Source organism: Macaca mulatta, chromosome 1, assembly GCF_049350105.2.
Source record: "Macaca mulatta isolate MMU2019108-1 chromosome 1, T2T-MMU8v2.0, whole genome shotgun sequence".
Lineage (NCBI taxonomy): Eukaryota > Metazoa > Chordata > Mammalia > Primates > Cercopithecidae > Macaca > Macaca mulatta.
Window position 1 is genome coordinate 36,269,107 of NC_133406.1, and position 22,057 is coordinate 36,291,163.

The 22,057-nt window shown below is 33.5% G+C and overlaps 2 protein-coding genes across 4 annotated transcripts in view; one reads left to right on the forward strand and one right to left on the reverse strand.

Annotated features, from left to right (window-relative positions):
- RALGPS2 (Ral GEF with PH domain and SH3 binding motif 2) overlaps positions 1-22,057 on the forward strand; it is a 201,141-nt gene that overhangs the window by 129,578 nt on the left and 49,506 nt on the right. The gene's annotated exons all lie outside the window — the stretch shown is intronic.
- ANGPTL1 (angiopoietin like 1) lies at positions 1,611-22,009 on the reverse strand. Its single transcript, XM_015122922.3, has 5 exons — positions 21,361-22,009; positions 15,572-16,420; positions 4,558-4,751; positions 3,643-3,913; positions 1,611-2,292 (listed from the first exon to the last, which is right to left on the reverse strand). Exons 2-5 carry the CDS (start codon positions 16,392-16,394, stop codon positions 2,105-2,107), a joined length of 1,476 nt encoding a protein of 491 aa, XP_014978408.1. The 5' UTR covers positions 16,395-16,420; positions 21,361-22,009; the 3' UTR covers positions 1,611-2,104.

The following is a 22,057-nucleotide window of genomic DNA, read 5'->3' on the forward strand; positions in this document are numbered from 1 at the left end:
TACGTAGATGAGTAGTAATAATATGATAGTTTAAATCTACTGAGTACTTACATGTGTCAAGCATTATTCTTAATGTTTTACCTGTATCAACTCATTTATTTGATCGTCACAAAAACCACATGAGCTAGATATTATACTCCATTTTATAGCCAGGAAAGCTGAGCCAGGAGTTTATAAATTGCTCAAGGTAACACAACTAGCAAGTAGTAGAGCTGGGCCAGGGACCCAAGCAGTTCTGACTTCAGAACCTGAGCTAACTATCATATAATACCACTTCTTATTTTCTTCTCTCAAGAAACTTAGTTGCCCAAGTTATTATGCTGTCTAGGAACTTCAGAGTAAAATAAATCAGCTCTCTGAAGGAGAGCAGAATGGGCCCATTGGCTAAGGCAGTTTAGCATTCAGCCTAGTTTTCCAAGGTTGTGTGTTGACTTTCACATTCTAGTTTTAATAATGTTCTTCTGTGAAAATTCTGTAAGACTTGTCTTTGATAAAGTTTTGGGTGTTTAAATGAAATGATATAGTGCTTTCAATAACTGAGATGCCTTGGTACAGTTTTATTCACTTAAGATTTGGTATAGCAGTTAGATGCCCAGTTCCTTCCAGGAATCTTATTACAGGTTCTTCGGTTCTGGAGGAAGAGGAGAGGGACTGAAAAACCAGTTTAAGAGGACCACAGGTAAAACAAAGAATAATGCCACTATGAGGTTTGGATATTTTGTTTAATTTGTTTCACCAAAAGTTTTATTTTGAAATGTGGCAGATGAAAAACATTGGTCATGTTGAGGGACTTGAGTTGTTCAAATGATTATCTTCACATTAAACCATTCCCATGCATAGTTTGCCTCACACATTTCAATTCAAGATTTTCTTTTTGCTTAAGCAAAAGTTTCATGAGATATCTTTAAAATTTTAACTTCACAAATAAATTAAGAAAAAGTCACCTCTAAGCAGTAAATATGTTTCTGGAAGGAAATTGTTCCAGAAAGTCACTAGTAAAGTTGTTGATTGCAGAGACACTGTGAGACTAAGCTTTACACACACTGTAAAATGAAATTAGCAGTTTGGACTAGCTATGCCCCTGTGGCTTCTGCTCTGGAGCTGTTGAATTCTCAGTATTGGGAAAACAGCCAATTCCTTGAATTTTAGTCCCACCTGTTCAAAGTATGCACTAATACTTGGAAAGCTGTCCAAACTTTCTGATTTGAATTGCAGATAGGATGGGGTTTGTTTTCTTTATAATAGTAAGATCAGTAAATTAGAAAAAAAGTAGTAATAAATTAGAATTATAATTCAGATCTGTAGCACACTAAATATTCTGCATTTTTGTAATACTAATATTTTGCTGATTTTAAAACTACATAAAATGCATTTCTGGAGATTTTGGTGTTCAGCATATCATATGAAGAAATATGAGAAAACTGAGAAATTCATTCATAGATTTGTCTTTATAAATTGACCATTTAAATAATGCATGCATTATTTGTGGGGGGGTTTTATTTTTAAAAATGATATGTATTTAATACTATGGGTCATGTTGTTTTGGGAAAATCAGCATAGGATATGTTGTTAAGAATTCAGATTTAATCATTCCATGTGAAAGGCACAAATTCAGTTTGAAATAGCTTTTATTCAATGGAAGAAGTATTTTCTATTGGCAAAACTAGAGGTTTCTCTCTAATTTTCTGTCTATATTTTTATAAATAAAATGCATTATTTGGCTGAAATTTTAAAAATTTTTTTTCACTAGAAGTTAGAGCAATCTTAGATTTTAAATAAATTGTTAAGGATCTTGAACATGTTATTTAGTTATGTTTTAAAATATAGCTAAGATTTGCAAATATTTACATTTTAGGAAACAAACTGTATTTAGTCAACATAATTTTTAAAATAACTAGGACGTGGAAACACATAATTTTCTGCAGTAATTGACAACAGATGAAACTACATTTATAGGTTCCCCTTTTATAGTTAAGGTAAAATTCATTTTAAAAACTTTATGTGTAGAAATAAATTGTGCCAGGTAATATACATGTAACATTTACATTTTTAAGAACTGAAAAGTACAAAGTTCTGTGTCATTTAAATTGGCGAGTGTCTCTCTTCAGTCAATAGGCTTGATCATCATCTGAACTGCTCTTAAGGAGTATGACCCGCCTCTGTATTCGGCCCAGAAAATTCCATCTTGGTGCTTGCTTCTGTAATGGCCTCCTCTGTACCATACTCCATTTAGGTTAGAATGTGCACAGGCATTGTACCACCAGCCTCCTTTATGAAAGTGGGCGCAGTTTCCTTTGAGGAAAAAATATAGATATAAACGTAAAAGTTTCTTCTAGGTGTGGTACTCTGCAATCATCAAAAACTTATTCTGCCTTTAATTTGAACTTCCCTTACTAATTCCAGTTACCTTTATCTTAGCAGTTTTAAATGTCTTCACTTTTTTTATTGCTGTTGCATCAACTACTTGAAAGATTACTTGAATTGCCTTTTTTTAAATCTTGCTCTTTGCTTGCTTAAAATGTGCCTTTTTTAAAAAAGGGGGATTTAATTTTCTAGGTAGCAGAGTAGATGCAAGCAGTGTTTATATGTGAAAGAGTTACAGAGGAAGAAATTGGGAAGGAAAGATACAGAAGAAGGTAAAAGTCTGAGGAAAACTGAATTTTCAAAATAAAATAGCAAAAAATAATACAAAGTAAAATAAAACCAGCAGTCAAATGGGTTTCTGTAAATAAGACATAAGTTATGGTCATATCTCTCTTCTTTTCTTGTTTACCAGTGTGAAATTGGTTAAAATAAAGACCTGTGTGCTGTTTGCCAAAATACAGCTGGAGAGAAAAACCAGTTTGGGGCAGGGATAGGGGAGAATTGTTGGGGGAGAATCTGTTTATCAGGACCAGAAAGCTGGGTTAAAAAGTCAAAAGCATATGAAAACTAAATTTGAAATTATGTGGATGGTCTAGTTGTTTCTTTCTAATGAAAATACTAATTTCCCCTTTGAATCAAGCTTTTTTGTTATTCCTGTGCCACATGTTACAGTCATCTTGGTTTTCCCCCTCAAAGAAATGCTCTTACACCATGTATCCAGATGGCTTGCATCCTTCACTCCTTGCGAGTCTTTATTCAAATGTTACTTTCTCACAGTAGCTTTTCCTGGCGAACCCATATAAAATAGCCCCCATCCCAGGCCTTGCTGCCCACCACTTTCTATTTTCTTACTCAGTTTTATTTTTGAGAGTACTTATTGCCACCTAACAAATTGTTTTGTCTCTCCTCCAGTGAGTAAGCTCCAAAGGGCAGGAACTTTATTCACTGTTATATCCCTAGCACCTACAACAGTGCCTGGCACATGGTAGGTGTTAAGTTGTTATGAATTGTAGGCACTTGCACTTTATTTCCAGATGAATGTGTTTCTGTTTTGCTTTGTGTTTTTTTCCTAGAACTTTGTTTTTCACATAGATCACACTTTGGGATTGCCTTATAGAAGAGATCTTAAAAGCTATTTCTTTCAGTAGGTTATACTTCCTGTTACAGTGACCAAAACTGACCTTTTTGAAAAGACTTTAGTAGCATATATATTAGTAGATTCTATTTAATGTATAGAAGATGATTATTCTACAAAGAATGAAAGTTTTTCATACTTACCTGCATACATATCTTTATCTCTGTCCAGTGTGGTGAATTGTTTACCATTATGCCACATCATAGAATCCCCTGCATTTCCCTGGTAAGTTCCCAGGCGCAGTCTATAGAATTCACTTTCGGGTTCCAGACGAAAGCTGCTGTATTCTGCATAGACTTTTTTATCACTCCAGTCTTCTAATTCAATCAGTAACTTGTAATTATCTTGATTGCTAAGCATATAGATATTTTCCAGTCCAAGCCAATATTCTCCGTCAATGTTTCCAAACCCTTTCTGTTAATAAGTGAAGAAACATGAGTGCATAAATAAGTATATAGTAAACATTTTTATAGATAAGTGTTAAACATTCAATAGCATAAAGATATTGGCCATTTAAGTGATAATGTGAGCTTCCATTTTAGTTGGTCACTTGAGGTTTATAAGCCACACATTGTCATTCTGTTTTTTTTTTTTTTTTTTTTTTTTTTGCTTCTAATGTGTCAGTAATCATTTGCAGACCTAGCTTCAAATCCTACAAATTAAGACAAAGGCAAATGAGAATAAAATTTATCCATAGCTACTAAAAATATTAGCTAGTATACTACCCAGATCCTTAAAAAGGGTTCCTGGTCTCTCTCATGTTCATTTAAAGAGCCCAACATTTCTTTCCTAATAGTAATTTTTGTAAAGTAGTAAGTATAAGTCATCCAAACTGAAAGGGATCATTTTAAAGTATATCTTCTGTTTTCTTTTTACAATTTAATTTTCACTTTAAAACTAGAGATGAGAATCATTTTTTTGACAGATGTAGATAATGAAAAAACATATGGATAGTTATTTTTAACTGTGTATCTTATTTATTGCATAGCATCTTGTTTCTTGCATTATTGCAAGAATGGGTTTGTTTTACCTCCCTTAGGACTGCATCACTGATTTACCTTATAATTTTCCCAATTTCTGAAGAAGTTGACAGAGCCATCTGTTCTTTTCTGAATAACAGTCCAACCCCCAGGATCCAAACTGTTTTCACACCATAACTGCATTGGTCCATTGCTGTTTTCAGGTTTAATCATATAAATCCCACTGACCGAATGCCCAGCTTCTTTTGCTTGCTGACAGTCTTTGAATGGTCCTATAATTTAAATATCATTTATTATCAGCAAACTTAATATGAGAAGAGACGTATTAAAAGTTTTTAATCAAGATTCTTACCTTTGTGTCTTTGTTTACAGTTAACCACTGTCTATCATATATAGAATATTATAAAATATAAACTAAATAAAAGGGTGACTCCAGTTCTATCTGGAACATTAATTTGTTTTGTTTTCATCTGTTCTTTTCTTTGTCCATATATATATATATTTTATATTGTTATAATCCTAATACATGTAGAAAATTGGATTGTCTTAACATTTTCATGCAGCTGTAGTCTCCATTCTGGCTGCATAATAGTCCTTGACATTGATATATTTTTATCTCTCTATCATTGGACATTGAGGTCTTACGATTTTTGCTATTATAAAAACACTGCACAAAGTGTCTTCATTCTTATTGAATTCACTTTTTAATATTATAAAAATGCTGAGGGATCGATCTATTGGATTAGAGGATATCAATTTATTCATAGTCCTACATAGTACCCAAGTCACAGTTTTGGAAATTTGATTTCAGTGGAACATACTAGTACCTTGAGATACTCATTGCAAATGGGGTCAGTCAAATAAGTTTTAGAAATGCAAAATATTATGTTTCCCTTTTGGAAATTCTCAATGTGCATTTACATATTAAAGACTGAGAAGCCCTGAAATAAACCAGATGCCCAAACTCATAGAATCTTAAATTTCCCCCAACAACACTTACTAACAGCCCATGAGAACACATTTCAGGAATGTTAGCATAAATGCCTATCTAAAGAGTTGTATCAATCTATATGACTAATACTAGTTTTCTCATTTAACCTACAGTTATCTGGTGATACTTTATAGATGTTCTAGAGATAGAACAATTAATTAAGGTCATGGGTCATAGAAAATGGTAAACCCTAGACATAAATCCCTATCTAATCCCAGAGTCTCTGCTCTGAACTGCTGTGTTGCATGCATTTGCCCTCATGTTATTTCATAGTTTTAGGTATTTTCCATTTTTAATCCACTTATAATTTCTTCAAATTTTACAAATTTTGTGAAATTGCTTTTAGGGTTTCTGACTCTTGAACTTGCGATTTCCACATTTTTGGATCTAGTGAATATTCTTTAGTTTCATCCTTCTCCAGTGTTTCAAGCCTTTTTTATAAACATGCAAAATATATTAACGGATTTAGAAAAAAGAATTACCCTAAAGATCTCTTAGAACAAAAAATGTATAAAAATTCTGATTGTCAAATTTTATATTTTACTAGAAATATGTGAGAGTTCAGTCAAGTAAAGTCCTTACAAGAATTTCTGTACTATAAGGTTAATAAGATTGTTGAAATTTTGAGAAATGTGTTATCTGTACTTTGCCAGATATGTTCAGTATTCCTTTTGGGTCTTATTGGGATAGAATTAATCTCATTGGGTAGTTCCACAACTACAACAATAGAAGGGGTTCTTAGAGACTACGAGCTCTTCCTTGTAGATTATTCCTTGAGGACAGAGACTTTTTTCTTTTTTTTTTTTTTTTTTTTTTGACTTCATGTCATCAGTGTTTAAACCCTTAGGAAACTGTCCATAATTTTTTGTTAATTAAATTACTCATTTTAAATACAAGGAAACTGAAAACTACACACAAAAATCAAGAGGACATCAGTTTCTCTAGTCCACATGTTTATTATAGTTCATTGATATTTTTCTGTCTTAAATTTTTAAAAATTATAATGCAATGTCCATAAATAGACTAGTAAAAATTAGAGAAACTGGAAAGCCTTATTTATGGTGTCTTTCTTGGGTTATATTTAAGTATTGTATTTTTTAGTTCTAGAGTTTCAGTTTGATTCTTTTTTTCATAGTTTTTATTGCTCTTTTGAGATGCCCTATCTTGCATTCATTATAAACGGATTTTCCTTTAAGATATTGAAAATAGCTATAACCACTACTTTAAAATTACTGTCCTTTCAGTCAAGTTTGCTGAGTTTTTATCATGAATGGATTTTGGATTTTTTCAAAGGCTTTTAAAATCTTTTTTTCTTTTTTAATTTCTTTTCTAACTAGATACATCACAGGAATCAAAGGCTTTTTATCTGCCTACTGAGATGATGATAGGGTTTTTCTTTTTGTTGTTAGTACACGAATTACATTGAATATACATATATATTATGTATATTATATCTAATCAATATTAGAACAAAAAAGTGTATATATTAGAAGAAAATATATAAAATATGTATATTAGAACAAAGAATGTATAAAAATTCTTATTGTCAAATTTTATATTTTACTAGAAATATGTGAGAGTTAAGTAAAGTTCTTATAAGAATTTCTGTACTATAAGGATAAGAGGATTATTGAAATTTTGAGAAATGTGTTATTTATACTTTGCCAGATATATATATATATACACACACACACACACACACACACACACACATGTATATATGTGGTTTTGGGTTTTGTTTTTTTGGAGTCTGTTGCCCAGGCTGGAGCGCAGTGGTATAATCATAGCTCACCACAGCCTCAAACTCCTGGGCTCAAGTGATCCTCCCACCTCAGCCTCCCAAGTAGCTAGGACTACAGGCACGTGCCACCATGCCTGGCTAATTTTGTTTTTTTTTTTTTTCTGGAGAAATGGGGTCTTGGTATATTTCCCAGGCTGGTCTTGAACTCCTGGTCTCAAGTGATCCTCTGACTTCAGCCTCCCAAAGTGTTGGGATTACAGGCATGAGCCACTCCACCCAGCCTTTACATTGATTGTATTTTGAATGTTAAACCAACCTTGTGTTCCTGGGATAGACTCAACTTAGTGAAAGTATTCAGAGCCCTTAACACTATACCTAACAAAGTAGTCATCATCGGTAATTGTCTGTTCTTTCATTTCTCTTTTATTCCTCATCTTAACACATAATTGTAGCTTATTTAATAATTTAAGTAGCTTATTTAATATCTGCTTATTTAATAAATTTAATATAGCTCACCAAAGATGAATGTACAGTCATTTCTACTGCAGATAAATATTACTGAAAAACCTCATATTCTGCAAATACATGCATTAAAAATAGTAGCTAATTTTAGCTATTAACATAATTTATATTCAGCTGCAGTTACCTGTGGCACAAAACATTAATATGTTTGGAAAAAATCCCATGTAAACCAATATAACCTCTCTGTTTTGCTACCACTATTCTCCTTTTCACTGGTCACATATGGGCTACTTCACATTATAGGAAACATGCATTGTAGTCAAGTAGGAAGAAGGGTAAAGAGCTTGTATTTCAGAAAAGATGAAATTTACAGAATTTTAATTTCTTATGTGGGAGTGAGATGGAAGGAAAAGTGAATTATGACTGCCAGGTTCATTCTTAGATTATTTCATGTAATGCAGGTAGTATATTTGTTTACTTACAGTATTCATAGACAAGGACTTTATCTTTCAGTGTGTATTCACAGTTTGAGCCCCCTTAGAAATTCAGATATGTAGTTACAAAACTACGTGATTCCTAGTAGGCGTGGTTCCCAGAATTCCCTTAATTCTGCATTATTCTTTCAAGAAATGTCCTTTCTGCATCTACTATAGGCTAAGGACTGTTTTAGGCTCAAGGGATAAAGAAACAACCTTAGAGTCAAGTGCAGGGTGGGAGAAGTCGCAAGAAAGAGAGAATTCCACTATAATATGACAAGTACTTTGATGGAGTTATGTAGGGCATGTGGTAGCAAAGTCTAAGAACTAGCTGAGATCTCTAAGGAGCATCGCTCTTACTTTAAAACCTGTTAGTATTATAGTTAATGCACACATGAAAGTAGTTTTGTTACAACATATAAATATTTATCTCATTTTATAAATTTGCATATTCTGTAAATGTTATCTTTGTATTGCTTATTCTATGAATATCATTTTCATAAATGTTTACTATGCATTCATTTGAGTATAGTTTTGACAGTTTACATTTAAGTATATATTCAAAGGTTGGACTTTTATTAGATTATTTGCTTTGCTGCAGAATATTTAGAAACATCAGTGTTCTGAATGTTGACAGAATATTTGTCAAGTATCATTTGTTCCATAGAGCTATACTCATTTTCTGCTATTTAATAGACATTCAGCTGTTTAAAGCCAAATGGAGAGTTCTGAGTTTTCTGAATCCAGCTTTGATTTGATAAGACTTCAATTATGCAAATTTAAGATCACCTTCAGCTTTAATTTTCAACCCATTTTTTGCAGTGGGCTTTGTGTTTACAGTTGGATATCTGCTAGACTTAGGAAAATGTAGTTGAAGTTCTTTTCCAGAACATATGAATAAAATTTAGCAGTGCATAAAGCTACTTTTTTCTCCTCAGTAAAGATATTAAATATCAGAATTCAATATTTATTTGTGTTTATAAACATACCATTAACCTGTCCTAGTCCAGTGTATGTTGTTGATCCTAGCAGAAGTATTTTCTCATTATTACTTGCAAATCCTATTTACTTTCTGCCCTAAAATTAGACTTATCTATTGTCCCTATCTTAAATGTTTTCACTGCTTTTTCTGTACCATAAAAAACATTGCTTGATAGAAATTGTTAAATGACAAATAGAAAATTTTAAGCTTTATTCTTGAGAAGCCAGATTTAGTTTAAAGGTTTGCATATTTTCAGAAATAAATTGATCGATATGTGAATCAGGAATTTGTTCATGGTGATTCAAAAGGTATAAAGTGGAATTACCTTTCTTTTAAACTAAGCATAGTATTAACTTTTTTTTGCAAGAGTCTTCTCAAAGCAGGCAGCTGGAATTCTGTACATTGAATTTGAAGAACCAGTCTCTCTGTTCCTCAGTTTATGTGAGGATTAAAGTTTACATAGGGCTAATGAAACCGTATTAATACCTCTGATTTACAGAAAGAGAAATGTTGACCAGTCATGCCACATTATTTCCCAAGACGTATTTATTAAGAACCCGTATCTTGAATAGAACAGCGAGTTAAAAAAGAAAAAAGGATTTCATACTTTGAATAGCAGCTTTACTGGGAGCCATCTGTAACATATGTGTTCTTTTTCTGTAAAAAGAACTTTTTAATTATAAAATTACAAAGAGAATCCTTTTTGTGACAAGAGAAACAGTAAACCAATTCAGAGCTTTCAAATTATTGGTTACTAAGTAGGATCTTTTGAGAAGTAAACTTTTCAGTTGGGTTGTGCATTAACTTTCAGATAAATATATTCAACATTTCTGGAGTGGGACGTTTGAGACAAATACTTTCTAAAGTGACAGTAGGGTCTTTCTGTAATAATATGAATTACCTAATTTATTAATCTGTATGTTTAAACTGTATTTAGCAAACCAAACTTTTATTTTTTTAATTATTAAAGAATTTATCAATTATTTTCTCATAACTGGCTAATACAGTCATTTTCCAACAGCACCTTGGCTTAACTAGTTTTTTTGTTTTGTTTGTTTTGTATTAAATGTTAGTATAAGTATTCCACTGAAACCAATTATACCTAAAAGGTATGTTAAGAAGCATTATAAATAATTTGAAAAATGTAAATATTTGGTGATTTAAAATAACCCTACCACTAAAAAGCATATTTTTAGTTTCTAATGACTACTTTCCAAGTTTAACTTTTTTTGTTTGTTTGTTTGTTTGTTTGTTTTTGAGACGGAGTCTCACTCTGTCGCCAGGTTGGAGTGCAGTGTCGTGATCTCGGCTCACTGCAACCTCCGCCTCCCAAGTTCAAGCGATTCTCCTGCCTCAGCCTCCCAAGTAGCTGGGATTACAGGCGCCCGCCACTACAAAGTTTTAATTTTTTAAGCTTACCATTTATGTCCTCATAAACCTAATATGACAAGGAAAGACACATAAAGGGAAGTGTATAACATATGTAATAATTAACGGTGGTCAAACCATGCCAGATCATACACAAAACACTTCTACCTGCACCCCCTCGTTTAATCATCACAACAATTTATTTACAAAAGAGGCTACTGAACCCCAGAAAGCTTTGCCAGAATCCAAGTTTACTGATATTCAGATCTATGCTTTTACGCATGGTGAAGGAACTTTCTCCACTCAGCTCTCCTACAAAGAATAAACTTATTTTTATAAATATGCTATTTGTAAAAGAGTAATGTTTTATTTTATAAAAGACTAACCCAAAATGCAGGCACCAAATAACATTAACAGTCAAGAATTTCATTGATTGCAGCTTGTCAGGCTGATTATTACATTCTCAAACATTTTGTTTTTAAGGTAGAGAAGAAGGTAATGTGTTTGAAAAATGTTTTTTTATCTAAATACTATGTTTTATAAATTCATGGGTTTTTTTGAGGTAAATTTTTCTTATAACCATTTTTAAAGAAAATAAAAGATGGTCATAACACCTTTTATAAAATGTGATATGCATAATAATTTACCATCTTCACCATTTTTAAATGTACAGTTTATTGGCATTAAGAACATTTATATTGTACAGCCATCACCACCATCCTTCTCCAGAACTCTTCATCTTGCAAAACTGTAACTATTAACCATTAAACAACTCCCCATTCACCCTCCCCATAACCTCTGGCAACCACAATTCTACTTTCTGTCTATGAATTTGACCACTCTAAGTACTTCATATAAGTAGAATCATACAGTGTTTATCTTTTGTAACTGGCTAAACACCTCTTAAAATATACATTGTTGTTTATTTTCACCTTATGCACGTAGAGACTTTAGAATGACCACGTACCTACATGTAAAGTACAGTAATAGGAATTTCTTGGTGCCAGAGCATACATAAGTACACCAGTAGCCATCCATCTTTACCCTTTTTGTGCAAGCACCTTAACAGCCTGAGACATCTTTTTCCAGAGAGACGTAAAAATAACATAAGTGAATAATTGAGCACATTATGTAAAGAAAATAGCTAGCCTATTTGTTGTTGCTTGTAGTAATTTAATTTAGTAAGAATCACACAATATTAGAATTTGGAAAGGATATTAGAATAATCCAGTCCAGCACTCTCATTGGACACATGAGAAAACACAAACTGGCAGTGACTTACCCAAGGTTACATAACAAAGGTAATGGTGGAACCAGTGGTTCTTAATTCCATGCTCTTTCCCTTATGTGTTCATTAATGTACTAATTAGTGTAGTAATTCTTATGGTGTAGCAAATTATGCCTTTGAATTTAAGAGATCAACATTTATAGAGTAAAATAAGTAAAAAGTTAATGTTTACATAAAACAAATAATGAATAACAGAAAAAAGTTACATGCCCTTAATTTTTGCATTAAAGAAAGGTTTATTGGGAATAAGTTCACCATTTTTTCATTAAAACAAAATGTGTTTAAGAGGACTTTTGACATACTAAATCCGTAACATGAGGTTTAATTCTGTAGCATTAGTGGGTTTTTTTTTGTACTAATGCTCAGTGTATAATAAAACATAGAATTGGTATGTTTCATTTTGTATAAACATTTTCTTAGAAAAGTTTGTCAGTGTTTAAAAATGTGAATAATGATTTCTGCTAGAATTGGTTATGCCATCCACTCAGGCTTCAGGGATCACGTAGAATACTCCTTGGCAGTTGTCTTCATACTTACTTAATCGTATACCTCATCAGTTAAAAAAAATTCACACAGCTCAATTATGTTTGTTTATAACTTACATATACAAACTACTGATAAATTATATAAAAGCTTACATAAAACAAAATTTTTTAAAGGATATCAAAAGCAATTTTCTGTTTTTCATTTCTGTACCCAGTGGATCACTTAATACACCGCATTTTCCTTTGGAAATCAAAGGGGTTGAGGTTTGTTTGTTTGTTGTTGTTGTTGTTTGAGTCTCACTCTGTCGCCCAGGCTGGAGTGCAGTGGTACGATCTCAGCTCACTACAACCTCCGCCCCCCAGGTTCAAGTGATTCTCCTGCCTCAGCCTCCTGAATAGCTGAGATTACAGGCACACGCCACCACGCCAAACTAATTTTTGTATTTTTAGTAGTGACAGGGTTTCACCATGTTGGCCAGGATGGTCTCAAACTCCTGACCTCAAGTGATCCCATCTGCTTCAGCCTCCCAAAGTATTGAGATTACAGGTATGAGCCACCATGCCCAGCGAGGATATTAATAATGATCATTATTTACCTAATTTAATGATACTCTGGCCTATTGCTACTGTAACTTAGAACAGTATAAAATGAACAAATCCAGTATGATATAACATATTACTTTCATGAGGGTCTTTGGAATGACAATTTTAAGAAGCTCTATAAAAATGTTACCAAATCAGCTAACACATATTTAGCAACTGCAGATAAGTATGAGATAAGACACAGTAACCATCTACCAGGAAGGAGCTTATAATATAGTTGAAAAGCATCTTAGTTAGATGTATGCTGAGTGTATGTAAAGATAACTGATAATTCAGGAGGGACTATACATAATGTCTTACATGTGTTACAGAGAGTAGAGGTATTCATGGAGAGGAACAATCACTTCAAACCTGTGGGAGTCAACAAGGGCCTCAAGGAGGAGTTGCATTTTATTTATTTGGTTGGTTGGATGGATGGATGGTTGGTTTGGCTTGAACCTTATTCTTTGAGTAGGCCGAAAGCTTGGAAAATATTTAGGGGAAAATGAGTGGATTTATTTTATTGGAACAGATGGTTTTTGTGAAGGAAACTAGTGGAAGGTCCACTAGGAAAGTAGGCTTGAGTCTTTAGGAGGACATTATACTTAGCCAGACTAAGCAAATTGGACTTTTTCTGTTTGCAGAAAGCAGATATGTAAGTAGTTTAAGAAGATGGATCTGCTGGCAATGTAAATATATTTTGATGGAGAGAGAAAACAGAGTTACACCAGTTGGCAAGCTATTATACAGTTCATAGTAAGAACTAACATTTGAGTGCCAGGCACTGTTCTAAGCACTCTTCAATTGTTAAATCTTACGAGGTAAATACTGTTATTCCCATTTCACAGGTAAGGAAATTGAGGCACAGATAATTTTCTTTCCCTGAAGATCACACAGCTGGTAGCCTATGGAGTCTCTGCCTTCTGGCTGCTGCTGTGGATCATTTGAATGTAAACGAGAGTTCCGGGTCTGAATAGAAATGAGGGACATGCACACAGGAGACCAAAAAGGAGACCTGGGTAGAATTCAGTGGCCTATGTATGGGGCAGCTGGGGAAGTGTCAAAGATGAGCCAACCTCATTTGGAAAGGGGTGACAACATTAACCAAAACAGAGATGTTGAGATCAAGTGGTGAAAAGACAGTTAACTATCTTCCAGAAGCATTCAGACCAACAAGTAGACAGACGTATCAATAACTAACTTCAATGTAATATCATATAGAAAACATGTTTAAGAAATAGTCAGTGATTTGGGGAAAGAGCCACCTAGGTATGTTTGTTTGAATCTGGGAAGTCATAACATCAAAGGTATTATTTGAGTTAAGCCTTGAGATCTGCTAAATTGACAGATAAGCTGAAAGAAGGTGTTTCAATAAAGAGTAGCATTTGAGGTAATGGTGAAATATCCAAATGCTAACATCTAGCTTTGGTTAAATCAGGAGGGAGAGCTCCATTCAGGAATCATCTGAGCAGTGGTGATACTTGAAGCCAAATCTTGAAGAAAGACTTTAAGGCATAGAAGGAAGAAGATGCCAGTGAAGGACTTAAAGAAATAGGAAGGAAGGAAGAATATTAAAATGGAGAAGGCCAGGAAAGCAGGGCTGTGAACAGCCAAGTGGTATTCACTTATAGAGATGAAACCACTTCGTGATATATTTCTTTCTAGTTTTATTCTTTGTTTTTATTGTTACTGTTTAAAATTATTTCATAGTATGTGTTTTATGACCTGCCTTTTCAATGAGTGAATGAGCTGCAATTTATTTACTCATTGCTTTGGGGCATTTGGGTTTTCCCTTCCACTCTTAGGAAGCAAATCAGTTTGTAAAGGATTCTGGGGAATGAGTTATAAGAAAATGGATACAAGTGTAAAATAAATATCAGAAAGTTAGCAGTGGGTTTAGTAAACTGAAACAAAGATGAATTATTCATCTTTGCTTTCTGGACAGCTAGATCAGTGACTGATGTTGAATGCATGAAGAGAGAAAGAAATGAAATTTAAAAGTGGAGTTTGGAATCATGCATGATCAATGCAATAGTTTTTTTTATAGTAATGAACATTTATGTTTCTTAGTATACGCAGTACTAATTGTTTAGCCTTGGAAATAGGAGCGATACCTTTTCTTCTTGAGGCTGAGGGCAAGAGGTATGGCTTTTGTACAGATGCTTTCAAGATAAGAAAGAACAAAACTCAGGACCTGATTAGACTTACTCAGTATGGTAGTAGATGAGTCATCTGCTGAGAGTGAAGATAATGAGGTGTGATTACAGCTTGAAGAGAGTGAAAGCAAAATTTTACGTATTTCTTTTGAAGAAGATGATGGTACAAGCAGCAGGAGGTAAATAAAAGAATTGTTGGGTAGCAGCGACGACCCAGCTAGAAGCTGATAGGATGGTTATGGCGCACAGGAGTGGTTCGGAGGGGAACATGGATTTATTCAAGAATAGTAGCCCCTCAATTATAAGAATTTGGATGGAAGACTGTTTTTTTTCACAGAGTACACTAAGTTTTTATAACCTTCTAGAAATTCAGAGCTGGAAGAGGAGATGTATTTAAGTTCAATTCTTGATTATATTAATAAAAAACAAAAATAGAAATTTTAATGTACATGTATAATAACATCACAAAATGAAGAATAAGCATTTATTATGAGCATTGTTTGATAAAGCATAAAAATATTAACCTCATACTCCCACGTTTTACAGTAAGAGGTTACTCACCTTCATTGATGAAAGTTACCGGTGGTATCTTGAAAGGGCTTTTGGTGGGAGAAGTTGCCAGATCAGGTGGTGGCATTAAATCTCTGGGATAACCTGGATCCCTCTGAATCTCGTTACCTCCCAGCAGACCAGGAGTATACTGATGGCTGTTAGGAATATGTTGTGGCACCACCTGGACAAGTGGGGGAGACACATGGGTGTCTTGTCGGGAAAATATCCTCAAGCACTGTTCTTCCAACAAAGTGATCATCACAGATTGGTTATTGACAAGATCTGTCAAGGAAGCATATTTCACCTCTAGTTCCCTGTACCTTGTTGCCATCTTCAACATTTCTGTGGTGACATTGAGGATTTTGTTTTCCAATTGGGAAAGTTCAAGTGAATTATCCCTCTTACGGATAATCTCATGTAATAGTTGCATGTAGAGTTGAGTAACACGAGAGTTCATGTTACGGCTTTCCTTTCTCAGCAGCTTTACCTCATTCACAATGTTTCCATCTACATCCACCACCAGTTGCAGAACATCTATCTCCCGCTTCTGCCTGGAGAGCACATCCTTCAGGTTTTCAAGGTCCATCCTGGTGATCATGTCTTTAATGGTACTTGCATCTTGCCCTTTGGTGTTGACACAGATTGGCCCTGTTATTCTTTGTTCAGGTACCAGGAATGTGTATGCACATTTCTTTGCTTCCTCTTTACCATCTGTGGCGCGAGGGTATCTTCTCTGGTTTATTTTTTTAATTTTGAATTGTCCACCTCTGCAATGTCCAACGTCCACTAGTAGGAAGAATAGCACACCTAGGGTCCAGGTAAAAGCCTTCATTTTGAAATGAGGTTGTAAAATGATGTCTTTTGAAAAACAAATCAGTGAAGGGGAAAAAGCAAAAAGAATTCATGTTAATCTACATTAAAGTCAGTAATATTAAAAACTATCTGGGGGAAAACTGAATATTGGTGTTAATAAATTAGGCTAGAATTAACTTTATTAATTTCTTAATTTTAATATTAAGTTGTAGTACTTTGGCATTTGTTTAAAAATTAGGTTTCAGAGAATAGCTCTTTCAGCTATCACCTTATTGTAATGCTTTTTGTTCCCCAGTTTATTGAGCAGATTTTGGTCAGTGTCCACTCTGTGCAAAGGTACATTGCTAGTGCTGTTGAGGCTTTTGAGACCCTGATAAGATAGCTTTCTTACCTTTAAAAAGCTCACTACCTTAAGACTATGAAAATGGTACACAGTGTTTGTAAGGCATTAATTAAAACATTCTTGTCTAACCAGTATTACAATTACCAGGTGACTTTACTAGCCAATGTTTTAGATTCATACCATGCAATTCCAATTAAATTGGTCCTCTGTAATAAATTATGTCTTCTTCATTAAAATGTTCAATAAAGTTAAAGATTTTAGACAAATCTAAACCCAGATAGTTTTAGCATCATATGCTTTTTATTTTTATAGCATCTCCTTTTGGGATTAGTGACAGGTTTTAGAATGATAGAATGCTCACAGTCATTGTGGGTAATTATATTTCCTGAACCATAATTATATGTACTCTAAGCTTATAGATGATTCAGCAGATTTGTTCTTCTAACAGAAGTTCTACTGAACTGTATTTTAGTACAATGTTAGTAATTTTCTACGTACATTACCAAGGAAAGAAACATATCTGTAATTGAATATGAATGTCAGAGTTGGAAACGCCTTAGAGACCCTGTCATTCAAGAACCTCTTTGTACTCTGCATGTTGAAGGCTAAGGCCACACAAGGATTAGAACTAGGTCTAGATCGGGTTCTCTGGCCCATAGTCAGTATTTATAGCAGCAGCACATATACTAAAATATGTGCTTGGAATGTTTCATTTTTGCTGTAGCAGATGAGAAATACTTCTTTATAGTACAAATTCTTCTGAGGTAACAGTTTCAAGAGCCAATACTTTTTCCTTTCTCTTTAGTTACCTCCCACAAAAGTAGCAGCAGTAGAATGGGTAAGGTATGTTCACTCCATCAGATCTACTAACGAGCTGGTCTATTACAGGCCACCTTTTCACTCTTGCGAATTTGATACCTATCTGCCATTTTTGAAGGATGGCAGTGGATACCCTAAGACAGAGCTTTTCTGTCCAAATTTCCACATAAGTACCTGTTTCTTGATTTAAGAAACCAACTCCTAAGTCGTTTATGCCTGTTATTAATAACAACACAACAATAACAGTAATTAATGTTTATTGAGTGCTTGTTCAGTGTTAGGCACTGTTTTAAGCCATTTTCATGTTTTACTTATCGCCACAACCCTATGAAGTAGATTATTATGATCCCCACTTTCAGATGGAAAACTTGGCATCCAAAAGTTAAGCACCTTATTATCAAGAGTCACACAGGTTCATAGTGATGGAGCGAGAATTTGAATCCCGGCTGAGGACTTCAGAGTTCATGTTTTCAAACCCTTATATTTATGTAGCTTAACACATGTTAACTATTTGCATTTACAACACTGAAGTAATGCTGTATCATTTTATAAAGGAGTAAAATCCTTGAGAAGCTAAATCACTCAAATGGGATTCAAACCTTCTACTCCTAACTTTTCTAAACCTGTGATTTTTACCCTAGTCATATCATAACCACAGAGGAGTCTTAAGTTTATGTTTCTTGTTTTTCACAGCCTTTTCCTGGTTTATATCCATTTTCATTGACTGGTTACTTAATTATACAAAAGTGTTTATGGATAATTTTTGGTAGAATTTGTGTCCAAGTTCTGCCAAATCATTTTTTACATCTCAGACTTTTCTGCTGCAGTGTCTTTCCCTCCATATGTACTTTGTCAGCTGGTAGTTATATATCTAACCTATGATTATGGACCCCTCCCAAAAACAAAGGTCATGTCAATGAAATATAGACTTTTCTGCTATCGTCATGAAGACTACTGCTACTTTCACTTTCTAAAACCATGTTCTTTTGTTTTTGGTATTTTTCAGTTGAATAGTGTCTTCAAAACGGGTAGATAATGAAAATAAGGCAAATATGGATGGAGTATGGAGAATTATTATTATTTTACCAACAAGAGAGGGAATGAAAACAAAAGATAGGGAGGCCATAACAATCTGTATTTCTATCGAGGCCTTCTTTTGCTGACTGATAGCCAAAGCACACGTGGGTTTTTTTTTAGCTTTTTATGTTTTCATAACTTGCTTTCTGACGTATATAGAAAATTCAGACAGAAACAGTCATCTATTTTATTTTTAAAAATAGACTTTTACTATATATGTTACCTATACCAAAAACCGATAAAATATTTATTATATCTCCAGATTCGTGGAATTTAGATATGGGTTATTTAAAAAACTAGGGACAAGACAACAAAAGCTGTCATGCTCCTGGGCACATGTGTATCATTTTTCCTATATATTTAATTTAACTTACCTACTGCTAAAGTCCGTTTGTTTTAATACTAGAATGGAAACTCTTAGATCAGAAAATTATTTTACTTAAATAATATTTGCTATGAAATAAACTACCAAAGCAGGGAGAATGCAGGAAGTAATATAAAACTCTAAAACAAATAGAATTTTATTAGTAATATTCTGATTGAACAGCTCGTATTAATACCAGACACAGATTTTTATAGAACAGCTAAAAGTTCATCATCCAAGACTGCTGTTAGGACTTAGCATCAGTATTGTCATTGAAGAACAAAAAACACCAAAATGCTAATCTAAATTAAAATAAAAGCAGCTTCCTTGTGTGTATTCTGCCTTGGCTCATTGTGGTTCCTATAAGATTAAATCATAAGATAAATCACTGTTTACCACAAGAAAAAGTGATCTAAATTAGCATTTAAAGGAGGCAACTAAAAGTTTATTTTTTAAATAAATACAATTTTTTTAATAATACAAAAATATTGGCTTCACTGTCACTTAAAGCAGGGCAAGGAGCCACATTTCTTAAGTAGTAGACTAGCTACGTCAGGAGTAAAGAACTGGTTTTAAAAATACATTTACTGTTATGTTTTCTAAAAACATTCTCTTATTTAATATTTTCTCACATATATTCTGTTTTGAAGCGAAAGATCCATAAATCTGTGTTACCTCATAAAACTTGCTGTATATGTTAAAATTTTCCTAGGCCCCAAGAGAATGTTATAAATTAGTTATAGAATACTTATGTTTAAATCTAAGTCTTTACTTAGTTATTTTTAAAAGAGAAAAAAAGGTCTTCTATGCATTGGGTTAATTTTATTAGTAGCATTTCTCTTCATAGTTGCTATATTGCCAGCTAGTAGAGACAAGAAACGAAAGTCAAGATTTGCCTCCTTTCAGATGGTAAACTCATAGAGGCATTTAACTGGCTGTGTCATGCACTGAAAACAACATGAGGCAACGAAGTTAAATTTATGAAGCATTCAGGATATGTTAGATAAAGAATTTCTAGATTGTGAAATATGTTCTGGGAAGAGACTTGAAAACAATCTAATCGCCTGGATATATTTAAGAAAAGGATAAATAGTTATCTGTGTGATTTGGGGTTCAGATTAAATGCTTGCCTTAAGACAGTGTCAGTAAGAACTGAGGCTTAATAAAGTCCTGCACTTTCCATAGCATGTAACAATAAAAAAGAGAGATGACAGTATTTCAGATCCACTATTGCTTGGGAATTTTGTTAGAATTTCTTGTAAAATGTGTGTTTAACAGAAATCCTGCCAGTATTTACAGTTTTAAATCTTTAAGGAAAGGACACGAAAGCAAAGTTGGAAAAAATTTTAGCTTTACCATTATTTGCTTGTTCAAGATTCTTAACCATTAATATCTTTAATTTTTACAAGGCCAAAGGAGCCCCAGATCTAACAAACGTAAGTGTCTTTGGTTTAAGGCATACTATTGGTAACGAGTAATTTTATCTTTAATAGTTTTTATAATGCATGTAAAAAAAGCTCCCAGATAGAATATTGAAGGAAACCTCTTATGTGTGCTTAACAAAATTATTTCTATCTAAAAATATTACATATTTCTAGCCTTTTAGTCATGTATTTAATTAATCTTCTGGGTTCTTATTTTCTGTTGTTAATACTGACTACTTACATAATGCTTTTATGTGTATATCAATAACTTCGCTTTTCCACGTAATTCCATTTGTAGCAAGTTAATTTCTGTCATCCAAATTAAATTACTGTTACATGTAAGCCTGGAAAGCTATTTAAAATTTTGAGTTGGAACAAGAAATGCCATAGATTACTCTTAAATCTGTACAAGAATTTCTGGTTAATATTTGGTTATACTGTAATTGAGATTTTGTTGCAAAGACTTTCAACTATTTTTATATCTTAGCTTTGTTTTATGACTACACTCTGAGAAATCCAACAGTTCATGTATGTCTTCAGCACACACACTGTAGCTGCAAGAAGAGAAACTAATTGCGTTCATGACTATTTAGTTTGTATTCCTTTGTTTTTAATCATTGTGCTATAAACCTTATACATTTAATCTGTTACTTGTTAAAATGTCTTTCTACTGTCACTAAAGCACTTGTTTTCAGAAACCCAGCATGGGATGCATGTATCAGTCTGTAATCATATACACTAAATATCATTAAATTGAACCTCAAATAATGCATTAACCATCGCACAGTACTTAATGTTTTTATGTCAAGTTGCAAGATAAAACCTTTTTCAGATAAGATAAACTAGTATATTCTAAAGGTCTTTGTTTAGTAAAAGATTCTGAAATTTCTACTACAAATATAAAATAGTTATGCATTTACTATACATAATATTTATAAATGAAAGAAATATTAAATACCTTTTTGTATCTGTTGATACAGTGAATCCAGAAACTTGCTGCCCTTATTCTTGATTTTAAAAATCAGTGTAGAAGTTTGTTCATCTGTGACTTTAATGGCAGCTGCATTTTTGTTTTGAACCGTTGAATCCAAGCTGTAAGAAGGAACTTCTTTTTCCTTTTACAATACTAATCAATTGAATTTGACGAGCCACCTGTGTAATTTTAAGTAGTATAGTAGAAGTTCGGGTCTGTGGGCCGTCTTTAATCCAGCAGAGAAAGCGTTGTGGCTTTGCTCTGTCTGCCACATGGAGAAATGCAGTAACCAGCTGCAGCTGACCCAGATTGTATATACAGTACCCCTGAATAGTGATTCCCTCTTTCTCAGTAGACTCAAGTTCAGCCCACATATTACATCACCAAAAATTGCTGGAGACTGGGGGCGGGAATCTCCTCCTTAGGATTTCCTCTTTGTAGCCTTAAATAGGGGGGTGGGATCAGCAGGAGGTTGAATAGTTTCAAACAAGGAGAGATTGTGTGCAGGTTGAAGGAAGGGCACCATCTGGAAACAAACTATCATAGTTCAGCGGGCAATTATAAAACAAACATTTTAGTCTGCTGGCCAGAGATCTTTTAAGTTGAATACCGAAAAAAAATAGTGCTCAACTTCACTTAGAAATAGTTGCAGGCTGATGAGTTTGGTTTTTGTTAACAAAGA

Coding starts and splice junctions, on each gene's coding strand:
- ANGPTL1 (XM_015122922.3), bottom strand. CDS start 16,394: ATGAAGGCTTTTACCTGGACCCTAGGTGTGCTATTCTTCCTACTAGTG. Junction 4,752..15,571: donor GGTAACTTTCATCAATGAAG/GTGAGTAACCTC, acceptor TTTAAATTATAG/GACCATTCAAAGACTGTCAG. Junction 2,293..3,642: donor AGATAAAGATATGTATGCAG/GTAAGTATGAAA, acceptor TTTTCCTCAAAG/GAAACTGCGCCCACTTTCAT.